Genomic DNA, 13,170 nt, shown 5'->3' with positions numbered 1-13,170 from the left:
TTAGTATTCTTGTAGACCCTTTGGGACCAACAGAACCCTCTAGTAAAAGTCAAATATACAAGAAAAGTCAAACATGATGTCTATTTAATTATAGACAATTTTATCTTTCAAGACGAATACAATTTAACACTGAATTTCAGTTCTAACAAGGACAAATCCCAAAAGCACCTAAACAACTAGAGCAGATATAAGCAAATATGGATAAGGACACAAATCTATCAAAAAAAATACAGTTAATACACGACAGCAAGAATATAGACGAACAATATAAACAATACAAAAAATAACATGAGTAAGATAAAAGGACCAGATCTGGAAGAGGACCAGATCTGGAAGAGGACCAGATTTGAGATAAGCAAGATCAATACAACAAAGGAAGAACGGGTTTAACAACAACATACCAGATCTGGATTAGGACTAGATCTGTGATAACCAATATTCAACACAACAAGCAAGAACAAGATCACGTAATTGGAACCACGATAAGATCTAATAGATCTTAATAAGGCACACACCCAAATGATCATTTACTTTTTCAACAGCCAAGAACAGATCTACAACACTAGCAGATCAGATAGAACATGCAAAAGAAGACTGTACCAAAACAGAAAAATCCAGATCCTATGATAACCAATATTCAATATAGCAAACAAAGACAAAGATCACGTAATGGGGACCACAATAAGATCTAAAAGATCTTAATACGACACACGCTCAAACGATTATTTACTTTTCCAAACAGCAAAAAAATAGATCTGCAAAACACTAACAGATCAGATAGAACATACAAAAGAATATTGTATCAAAAAGGAGAGCAAGATAGGCAATAGAGGATACAAAAAACAAGGAACGATAACAACGAATAGGTATTGGGGGACCGAAATAAGACCTTGAAGGTCTTAACAAGGCGCACAACCCAAACCTATGAAGAATCCCTCGAAACAAAAAATAGAAGCAACAAGAAACTCGAATATCACTTTAAGGGAACCGACAATCGAGATTTTACAATCTCGTAAACCGAGAAACCCTAACAGATCCAATATTTGGTTTACTTACATAGAAATCAAAACCAGAGAGATTTTTCAAAACATAATCAAACCATATAGCTCTGATTCCATGTTAAAAAGTATAAACATGAAGAAAACATATTTATTTCATATAAAAATCAAAAGAATAAGATACAAATCTATACAATCTATTTCAATATCTGAAAACTAAAGCAAAAATAAGAATAATAACAATTTTATCTTAAATCTAGCTTAGAAACATAAATGAAAGATGAGGAACAGATTTTAGAGAGAGAGTAAAATCTTGCAAAAGTGAATGAATGATCTGGTTCAAGAAATTAGCCCAGTTATATATTTTATGTAATGTGTCAAGAATGGTCCCAGATGTTTGAATGTAGTGCTCTGCTAACCCTTAGAATCTCCAAAAGATGAGGCGCAGTACTCCAAGTATTTTTGACCATCCAACTTTGTAGAATTAACACTTTATACCCTTGCTAGATAATATCCTGACAAAACAAGTACAAAAGTATAAGTCAAGATTGCAAATATCTGATATATTTTTAACAGTTGTTCTATCGCCAAAAGAACAAAGTAGATGGATATGGAAAGGTGGAGTGGTCCCGTAGGATAAGTGTCAGGGGAGGATGGGTTTGTTGTGATTGGAATTGGTGGGTGAGGGGGCTCACGGACAAATAAGAGGAGGGGTCGCCCAGGAATTGGGGGAAGGATGGGGCTCTACATATTGTTTATATACACACATATATAATATACATATATGTAATGTAATGTATATGCGTGTACATATATCAAGTTTTTTAATAGAAAATGAAAAAAAATATGAAAAGAACAAAATACTCTTAGTTTGACATAGAATTTTTAATAGTATTAAGACAAGAGACTTCAAGCATAAGAAAATTGAAACATGAGTAGGCATGGGAATGGAGCGGGGACCTCAATCTCCGTCCTCGTCCTCGACTACTTATCTTTATCCCCGTCCCCGTCCCCGTCTCCATCCCCGTCGGGGAATATAATCACATCCTCATCCCCATCCCAATGGGGAAACATGGATTTTTTTTCGTTTATATAAGTTATTTTAAATTAAATATGTGAGAAACCATACATATTTAAATCTCAAACATTTTCAATAAACCTAAAACTAAAATGAATTTAATTTAATACAAAAAAATCACAACATCATATAAGAACTAATAACCTAAAACCAAAAAAGTTCAATTAAATTCAAAAAACTTAAAGTCATGTGTATCAAAAGATTGAGTAATATAAAATCATATCGAGTAATATACAAAATATATCGAGTAATTGTATTTTGACTTGACATCCAAAATATTACATATTAACATATAATAAAAAGCAATTTAGATTATAAACCTAGTTAGAAAATAAAAATTATGAACTACCGCTTTAATTGGAATAAATAATATACACACACATATATATGTATATATAATTTATTAATATATATATATATATATAACGGGTACGAGGGGGGGGGCGGGGAGTACCATACCCATCCCCGTCCCCATCCCCGGTTTGAGACAAACGGGGATCCCCATCCCCGTCCCTATCCCCGATTTAGCGGGGAATCCTCGTCCCCGACGGGGACGGGTGGACCGGGTTCCCCGACGGGGACGGGTGGACCGGGTTCCCCGACGGGTCGGGGCCCATTCCCATGCCTAAACATGAGGACCCTAGTCATGAATTTTTAGGGTTAGGGACCTTCTTTGTATATCGATGAAACCATAGGGACCAAGAATGTAATTAACGCATAACTAAAATTTTCATGGTCAATAGACGCCTAATTTCTTCTACCCTTTTTAACGCTCCTTCAATAAAATGTCCATCCCCCCGGTGTCTCATCCTCCCTCTCATACCATCTTTGCATGGTTAGGGTTCCTACAAACAATTAGGGTTTTCAGGTGTCATGAATGTTAAGCTTCCGATTCAAATATGTCGACCGAGAAAGAATACGGTCTTATAGGTCCATTCAAGTCAATACCGAAGGAACAAATATACTGCACTCACATACATGACAAAAATCCTTTTGGGGTATTCATCAACGGAGAAAGCCCTCATGAATCGTCTTTTTCACTTCTGTTATTAGAGCTCTCGCTAGTCCTCGTCGTTACCCACGTTATTCGTCACCTTCTCAAACCTCTCAAACAACCTCGCGTTATCTCTGAGATACTCGTAAGTTTCTTTTTTCTACGTTATTAATTGATCTTTCAAGAAATTTTGCACAATAATAGAAATATTTATCATTATTTCCTTACAAGATCAAGCAAAACTTGTCCCAAATGTCTTGAAAAAATGGGAACTTTTTTAGTCACTCCATTAAAATGGATCATTTTTATGAAACAATATGTTATGGAATCCAAATTTTTATCTTGAAGGGAGGCATAGTTGTTGGACCATCGTGCTTAGGCCGAAGCAAGAAGTTCATGAATTGGATGTTCCCAGGCCAATCTGCATTCATATTTAGGAATCTTGGTTCATTTGCTTTCATGTATTTCATGTTCTTGTCTGGGGTGAAGATGGACCTCCTCACAATAAAAAGAGCAACAAAAAAACAATGGCATATCGCAATATTTGGCATGGTTATACCTGTAGGAGCAACGCTGGCAGTTGCATTGCTTGTCAGAAATTCTTTAGAAGGTGAAATGAAGAAAATTTCTTCCATTTGGGGAGTCGGTGCATCTCTAGCCATAACATCCTTCCCTGTTCTCCACAGTATTATTCGAGAACTCAACCTTTTGAGCTCTGATATAGGACGAATGGCATTAGCTACGGCTGTTATTGGAGACGTGGTTGGAATCAATGGAGTTGTCGCATTTGAGGCTGCTAAACAAGGTGAAGGGCGACCATTAGCCCCGATTGGATACATATTATCAATGATCATCATGTCAATAACTATATTTGGAGGAACTCGAATGTTGATGTTTTGGATCATTAAAGTGACACCAGAAGGCAAACCAGTCGAGCAATTTTACATAGTGTCAATCTTGACAGGTGTTTTAGTTTCAGCATTCTTAAGCGATATGCTTGGGGTCGCATTGGTCAATGGTCCGTTTTGGTTGGGGTTGGCGGTACCTGATGGTCCGCCTTTAGGAGCCACTTTGGTCCAAAAATGTGAGTCGTTTATTTCAGAGATTTTGATGCCATTTGCGTATGCAAATGTGGGCTTGATGACAGATGTGTTTGCCATGACTGCTCATTGGTCAAAATTGCAGCCTTTGTTTCTTGTTGCATTGACGGGATATTTGACTAAACTTGTGTCAACATTGTTCATCACTCGTTTCTTTGAGATTCCCTTAAGAGATGGGATCACCTTGAGCTTGATAATGGGACTGAGAGGTGAAGTCGAGCTCTTGTTGTTTATACACTGGCTGGACTTCCAGGTTTTCTCTTTCATTTCCCTTTGTTTAAACATGTATTTTATGTAAAATGATTGAAATTATTCATATATAAATTATTGATAAAATTGGGAAAAAAAATCATCTGAAGATGCATAAGTTATTTAACCCATGTTCACTCAACTACCCTTTTACCGGTTACACACATATCAACATACATATATGAACTCACGTTTCGATTTACCAATGATTCAGATATGACCATTTATTCCTATTTTATCAACATTCTTATCTTAATTTTTAATAAGAACCTCATATACGAATATATATTGGCAGGGGTTCAAACCCTGACTTAAAAAATGCGAGAACATTTATGGGCCTCCAAATTAATAAACCTATGATAAATATTAGGATAAATAAAAATAAATTACTATTTATCAACAATTTATAGTTATCATAGATTTGTTTTTATCTCTCAAATGTTCATCGATGACTCCTATGCTGATGCCTTCATTGTCGATAATGATGTTGTTTTAATGTTATAATTCTTTGATAAATCTAATACTTCGTATGCTCATGATTTTGATATGATAATTATATGGTTTTGTGGTGGTGATGATGTGATAAATTGAAAACCAGTGATGATCATGTCTATAATCATCGGCTTTGTCTGTTAATTATGTACTTTGCAACTTTTCATCATTTTACCCTTATATACGTTCGATATTTCTATAAGGGGTATGGAAAAGGAGATAGGTTAAAATAAGAGTGGGTATGGATAGAACTAACCATTTATTTAATATTTTATTGCTCCCTCAATCCTTCTTAAACTATGGTTAAAAACAAAATTATAGGCTTACAAGTGTTCTAGTATTTGTGTAAATCACCTATTTTCTCGTTGAAACCTTTTCTTATATACATATAGCCATAGATTATTTTGAGAGGGAGTAAATATTTGAAAAATAAAGAAGTGATTCTAGTCCTTTATAAGGTGAAGATCAGATTTGACTGGTCAAAAATTACAGCTTTGACTGGTCAAGAATTACTGTTATGCGACAAATAGAGGGGTAGTTTCGTAACTTTAACAAACATGCGTCAAACGGATTCATATATGAACCCGTGTGATTCACATATGAACTAAATTTTCAAATGCGATACATATGAACTATTTTAACTGATTCATATATAAATCCGTGTGATTCACATATGAACTAATTAACCGATTCACGTATGAACCAATGAGTTCAATTCATATGTGCATTAGTTAAATGGTTCACATGTGAACCAATTAATAGGTTCACATATGACCATACAGTTCATATGTGAATCACACATGTTCACATATGAACCCATTTGTCACTCATTTGTAAAAGTTATGAAATTACTTTTTTATCTTCCGCATACATATGCGAGAAATTATCCAGTGTTTCACGGTCAAAATCACTAACTTTGACCAGATAAAGGGTTATGATCATTTTTTTACTTCTCAAATACTTTCTACTTTATATATATATATATATATATATATGTGTGTGTATATGTGTTTTTTTTTGGAGGGCATGTTGGTATGTGATCCGTGTCGTACTCGTAACATATGTGGTTATACGAGTTCGACCACAATACAACAAAATGGGTTTAATCTAAAATTTAAATGTGTCTTATCTAATAGCATCTCCAACGGAGTTCATATATTCACTTTTTAACCATGGAGTCAAAACCAAATAATCATCACTCAAATTAATCCCTACCCTAATTTACATTGTCTGGCCCCTTACATGTGGGGACCTCGTCAAAATATACTTACCTTATTCTTTTATCATCTGGTATTTGTTTTATTAATAATCAGAAAGATTAAATTACATATATTAAAGTAAATATATATTGTTAGAATGAGCATGGGAGAGACCATCTTAAAACATACTCCTTACACTAAATTACATTTTAACGTAGATATTATGATTAAAGATGCCATAAAAACGTTAGAACAAGTTGTTGGAGTAAATGAGAAGTTATAACAATAAAATTAAAAAAATCTAATAGAAGACAAATTGAATGGTCTTACTAGACTTTTTGTGTATTATAGTTTCGAAAAGTGTTTTTTATATATCAAATATTAATAGTAATATTTATTGCTATTTGGGAGTACAATCTGATTGATAATAGTAATTAGGTTCTCTAGCCTGATCCTAACATCTTTCTCTAACATATCTAAATAGGGCACAATTGTTACTCTAATAAACTCAAAAATCTGGTTAATTAGTTACTCCATTAGGACGCACAGTTCTTATTCTTCCTATAGATTTAATCTCCAGTAATTAATTATTCTATTAATTAAAGCGCCCATTTATGGAGGATTTGGTGTTCTTAAAAACCAACTTTGATCTAGTTTCTTTGTTGATATTGTTCTCATTGTATCATGTACAGTTATAAATCCTTCATTTTCGAATCTGCAGATGATCGGAATTCCGCAGTTTACGATGTTTGTACTCTTGACCATGGTTATAACTGGGGTAGCAACACCCTTGATCAGCATAGCTTATAATCCGAATCGGCCCTACATGATTAATAAACGACGAAACATCCAACACACTCCGCCGAACACGGAACTCCGCATCCTCGTTTGCTTCCTCGAAGAAGAAAGCGTTCCTGGATTAACCTATCTCCTAGATGCTTTTAACCCAACAGTACATAGTCCTTTCATGGTTTATGCGCTTCACCTTGTCGAGCTCGTGGGCCGAGCTGCTCCGGTGTTCATTAATCATTCCGAGGAAGATAACGACCATCATGAAAAGAGCGATATGGATGACACTGGAACCACACATAAAGCCTTTCATGGTATCCAAGAAACCAGAAGTGATGTTATTAAGATTCACTCATTTACATCTGTGGCACCTAATAGAAGCATGTACCAAGATGTTTGTGAACTTGCTTTGGATAAGAAATCCTCGTTGATAATATTACCTTTTAATACATCTCCATTAAGAGGCTTGGCTGGGACCGATATGATTCAAAACAATGTGAGATCATTGAACTACACTGTGTTGGACCATGCACCCTGCTCGGTGGCGGTTCTAGTCGATAAAGGCGATTTTAGAGCTTCGGTTGGGAACCTACGAGTTTCTGTGACCAACCTGCAGTACCATTTTGCGATGCTTTTTTTGGGTGGGTCAGATGCAAGGGAAGCACTGGCGTGTGCGGATAGGATGGCTGGGAACCCGAATGCTTCACTTACTGTCATACGGTTTCTTGCATATAACGGTGAAGGAGATGATGAAATGGAAAAGAAGCTTGATGATGGGTTGGTGACGGCTTTCTGGGTGAAATATGAGGGGAATGAGCAAGTGGCGTATCGGGAGGTCGTGGTAAGGAATGGAGAAGAGACAGTGGCCGCTATAAGAGCGATGAACAGCGAGTATTATGATCTTTGGATTGTAGGGAGAAAGCTCGGAATTAATCCAGTTCTGATTGAAGGTTTGTCAAGTTGGAGCGAAAGTCAGGAGTTAGGGGTGATAGGTGACTATGTGGCATCGGTTGATTTAGGAAGCTCGGCTTCGGTGTTGGTAGTGCAACAACAAGTTTTACGAGATAAAGAGAGCAAATCGGGTGGGTTACGAGGCCGAATCTCAAGATACTTTAGTGATTGTGTATGGTTTTGATTACCGATGGATAAAAGTTACATGATCGAAGCTGTAAGCTTATGATCAATAGCATAGGGAAAAGAACGTATGCATGTAACGACTGATTCTTGATGAAAAATATGATTGTTAATTAGATTCTAAAGTCTTGTATAATTGTAATTGGCATAGATGCAATTTGTCCGGCCCTAAGTACTTCTACACACAAATTTAACAACTAATATGCACAAGTTAATCCGTTCCCGATGGTGGCAAGATGAAAGAAACTAAAATATTCTATAGAACCCAGGCTTGTTTGGTTTATAGAATTTAACGGATTTCAAGAGAATTAATATATGATCAATTTCTTTGTTTGATTTATATACTAAAAATGTGGAAAACCATTGAATTCGATTGAATTGATGAATTCGTCATTTTTTCTTGGCATAACTGAAAAATTGAAATACATATTTTTGCATCCAATTTAACCAACAATGCACGCCACCTCTTACCCAAACCATGATCTGCTACTATCGTCACTGTCACGCTTCCTAGCTCCCTCCCCACCACGCCACTACTGTCTTAGTCACAATCGACACCCCAACCCACCACTGACTACCATGCCACTACTATCATCATCACAGCTGCCAACACCACCCCATCCCACTCACCGTCATGCCATTATTGCCGTTGTCACATCTAGCATTCCCACCACCCACGGATAGTACGAGAAATTTTCAGATTAGTGACAAAAACATTTGGTCACTAATAATATAAAAATGGTCACTTTGGTCATTCAATGACTAAAATTTAGGTGGTCATTTTTTGTCGCTAATTTACGTTAATGGCCATATACAAAAATGGTCACTAATTACTGACAAATAAAAACGGTCACTGTGTTTGTTACGACAAATTTGGTCATTCAATATTCTCACTAAACCGTTGAAAGTCGTCATTAATTTGATTAAATTAGTGATTTTGGTTGGTGATATCCACAAAGTAAGTCACTGGTTAACGTCTCCTACCACTAACATCAACGACTCTTTGCGACAAAAAAAAATAAAATAAAAATTGTAGTCCCTGTCTTAAGTAACATGAAAAAGAACGGTCACTAATGTTTACTGCAATGAAATTAAAAATTACCAATTTTTGACGATGGAAAAATCAAAATATTAATTACATTCATATATTCTTTGCAACAAAAATAAAAAATAAAAAATAAAAATAGTAGTCCCTATCTTAAGTAACATGAAAAAGAACGTCACTAATGTTTACTGCAATGAAATTAAAAATTACCAATTTCTGACGATGGAAAAATAAAAATATTAATTACATTCATATATTCTTTTATCCATACTAAAAACAAACATATCACAAACTTTTGTCCATTTCAACCTTATCATCACTAAATACACTTGGCATAAATTATAGCCACTGAAAGAAAACAAAACAAAACACTCTTAGAAGTGTTAGATATTGTATTTTACAACCAAAAGGAATTTGTCCAAATGCCTCAAATCATACTCCCCTCAAACGAAAATCACTGCAAAATCAAAAGAAAATTCCACCCTTCATTAAAACGACACTGGGTAAATTAGATTACATTCAATATAAAGGCCGTTTATCAAACATTTATCTAGGTAAGAGTTTACCAAGTCGCATGAATTTGCCAGATGAATATGGTAAGGATCAATAATTTTAACCAGTAAAAACGAGGCAAAGACAAGAGTCTTACCCGGTAAGTGAATGGGATGACTCTTACCATAGTAAATACTTAGCGGGTAAATTGTTGCATACAATGTGGTTTTTGTGAACAAAAATCTTAGCCAACAAATAAATGATGGTGTTTAATTTTACCGATAAGCGCTTATCGGTTAAGTGTTTAATAAACGACCCCTTGTATTCGGTAAACGACCCCTTAACATATATACTCAATTAATTTGGATAACAAAATGTGTTGGCAAACAAAAATTGGGTAGGAAGTGAAAGCCTTTGTGGGACTTGTTCACCTCAAAGCAATTATGTATAAACATCAAAAGGAAAGATATATACTCATAAATTCAAGATGTTTACTAGTGTTGTTAACCTCTAACAACTAAACTTACCATAATTTCATTATCAACAATATGGCTTAGGGGCTGTTTGTTTACCTCTTAATGATACTATTAAGAGGTAATGGTCTGATTTAGTCAGACATTTTCTTGTTTGGATAGGTTTTTAAACAAGTCTGAATGAAAACTGTACATCTGAATCGCTCCTTCAACCGCACGCCCTCCATATGATTCAGACTTGATATTTTTTCATGTTTGCCCACCCTTTTCTCTAATCATCGTTCCTGGCTCTCTTGATTTCTCCAAGCGACGCTCTCTTCTTCTCGGTCGGCTATAGGAATCGCCAGCAACCCTCTGTTCTATCAATCAGACGTCGTTCACCATTCTCGCCTTCTTCAGTCACCAATCGATTCACAGGTAACCTCTCCATTTCATAACTTCGCTCCCTACATTGTTGCTTATCGGTCTCAACCCTTCTTCTGAATCATAAACCCTAGAAAACACCAAAGATAAGAAAAATAGAATATGAGCAATTTGCTATTTTCCCCTTCAGTATCACTATAATATTTTTCTTATTTGATATCACAATGGTTAGTTTTGCTATGCTAGTAGTTGACTAGTTGGAGGTTGGGCTTCCATAATATATATCTTGAGCAATTTGCTATTACACCTTGTTGCTACCATTTACCTGCCCACTAGAATTGTTGCTCTTCCCAGGGCCTCTTGTTTGTTTTATGTTTTGCTTTGGTGTCATTTGTGCATCTTTTATTTATTTCGTCGTGTATGTTGTGACATTCCGTCATTTATGAGCCTCAGGTTAGCACCTTATTATAGATACTATATTTAGAATTATAAATTTACTAGGATCTAGTCATGGTGGTTAGAGTTCATCTGGTTTAGTTCGGAAAATCATGCCTCGGCGGGTAACCGATAAAGTTAACTTGTGTAATGCCAAATATTTTAGTAATGCTCCAAATAAAATAAAGTTGATATTATAAACTTTTAAATTAAAATACAAAATTCTCATTTGAATGTTCACATAATTTATCAAAAGGTGGAGTTTTGGAATTAATAGTGTCATTTTATTTATTGTTGGTCCCGAAAGGGTCTACAAGATAAGAAACAGTTTGTAAAAGGGGGGGGGGATGAATACAAACACAATGTTTTCAAACTTAAAATATATATTGATAGAGAAGATCAATACATATTTTACAAGACTGTTTGCGGAAAGATAAGGTAAATAAAAACCTATCTAAACAATCTTTGGTTACACACGAAGCTATAGCAAACACAAAAAAGAGAATGCTATATGATAGATCCTTTATTTAAGCTAGAGGATGCTTGAAGTAAGAATTAGGTTGAAGAGTGATGCGCGCACTCTGCAAAGAGAAGAAACACTTCTATTTATACCCAGTGCATTAAATGAACATTTAATGCAATATGGTAGGTTTAGAGTGCGTGTCAAGACTTAAAAGGAAGGCTTGTCCTTTGCTACAGTGAATAGTACAAAAGCACTTATTCTTGAGCAGACATCCTTGCCTAAAGTTGGTAGACAAAGAGTCGACTAATCGGCTCCGTACCGTACTAACTTTTGCAAGGGTATGRGTTTGTTCTTTGTGTGCATAAGGACAAGACAACAACTATCATGCTAAGCAAGCTTCTTTTGATCGCTGAATGCTGGGATGACCTKGAGGTCTCATCATCATTCGCTGAAGCTAGAGCAATCTTCACACATATGTAGACAGGTTTGTAATCACTGAATACCGCTTCAGATCACGTACTCGCCAGTCTCTAATCATCAGTTTCAGTCTTCGACGTTCGCTGAAGGTTCTTTGGTGTGAGTGTTGTCTTCTTGAAGTATTGTTGTCTCTGATGAATTTACAATGCAAGTCCTTCAGCGATCACTGAACATACTCAGTGATGATCGCTGGAACTGAAAATACAGAAACATAAATACAACGTGAAAGGAAAAAAAAGGATTATCATCAAATTACTGAGAGAGAGGATCAACATTTATGTTTGGGTAAATTATATAGTGGGTTTATTCATATTAAGAAAAATAAAAGTTTTATTTGGGTTTAGGCCTTTAGAGGCCAGCCCATTTCCTTCTTTAAAATCGGCATATAAATACCCCACATCCTTTGAAAAACTCTCATTTCCAAACTCTCTCAGCCAAAGCTTTTCATCTCTCTAATCTCTCTCTAAAACAAACCACCCTCCAGCCGATTCCTTCAAGCAAGTTTTCAGGAAAATTCTGTCAATTTTTGAAGAATATTCAAGATTTTAAGACAAAGGTATGATCCTAGTTATCTTACCCTTGTAAAATAACAAAAGTTTTCATCCTCCTACTCCTACTTCTTGGCCTTTTAGTTAAAAATTCTGGAGAGTTAAAGAGGGGAGATTATTTATCAAAGACGTGAGAATGTCTTCAAAAAGGATGATAATCCATGATCCATGTTCTTTGATCTTTAAGAAAGTAGGAGAAAGCCCATTTGCATGCGAAATCCGATCATGTAAAGATATGTTTTGAAGAATGGAAGAATCTTGCATGCATCCCAAATCGACTTGTTCATCTTGAAAATTTAATGAAATCGGAAAATAATTTCTGAAGGCTAACCGTTTTTGGTAGTTTGAAAATAGAGATAAAATCCTTAGAAAATGATGAGTTTAGACCCCAAACAGCTGTCACTCGAAAAGTGTGCAATCTGTTTTGGGGGCTATGTAATTCAAGGTTGTAGGATAATAATGAGTAACTTAAACCCACTCAAATTTCTTAATATTTGGAATAGTCGGCTGATCTCATTATTTTGAATGATGTAAATTTATAGTGATTTGTGAAACCCAAATTATACCTGGAACAGAATTTATAATCTGTCCAAAAATCAKCTTTTGAGTAAAGGATTTTGATTTCTTTTAATATATATAATTTTTGGGCTATTTTTAGAATAAATAATAAATATCAACTTTATTTCATGAAAATCCGATGACATTACATAGGATGCAACTTGGCTTTATCCTTGTCAAAAACCCATAGGTGAACTGAATACTGGATGTTGGTCTGTTTAGGAAGGTAGGGCGGACGTTGAGAGCTTCTGACGTCATCTTCTTGGATATTCATCATCAAACC

At 35.3% G+C, this 13,170-nt stretch overlaps 1 protein-coding gene across 1 annotated transcript; it reads left to right on the top strand.

The window, feature by feature from the left end:
- The first annotated feature begins 2,975 nt into the window (after positions 1-2,975).
- LOC112506057 (cation/H(+) antiporter 24-like) lies at positions 2,976-8,034 on the top strand. The gene is made up of 3 exons (XM_025110085.1): positions 2,976-3,215; positions 3,419-4,423; positions 6,832-8,034. Exons 1-3 carry the CDS (start codon positions 2,976-2,978, stop codon positions 8,032-8,034), a joined length of 2,448 nt encoding a protein of 815 aa, XP_024965853.1.
- Positions 8,035-13,170: the final 5,136 nt, after the last annotated feature.

The sequence above is a fragment of the Cynara cardunculus genome (genome assembly GCF_001531365.2).
Source record: "Cynara cardunculus var. scolymus isolate 2C chromosome LG 2, CcrdV1, whole genome shotgun sequence".
NCBI lineage: Eukaryota > Viridiplantae > Streptophyta > Magnoliopsida > Asterales > Asteraceae > Cynara > Cynara cardunculus.
This window is presented reverse-complemented; position numbering and strand designations above follow the sequence as displayed.

Coding starts and splice junctions, on each gene's coding strand:
- LOC112506057 (XM_025110085.1), top strand. CDS start 2,976: ATGTCGACCGAGAAAGAATACGGTCTTATAGGTCCATTCAAGTCAATA. Junction 3,216..3,418: donor GCGTTATCTCTGAGATACTC/GTAAGTTTCTTT, acceptor TTTATCTTGAAG/GGAGGCATAGTTGTTGGACC. Junction 4,424..6,831: donor TACACTGGCTGGACTTCCAG/GTTTTCTCTTTC, acceptor TCGAATCTGCAG/ATGATCGGAATTCCGCAGTT.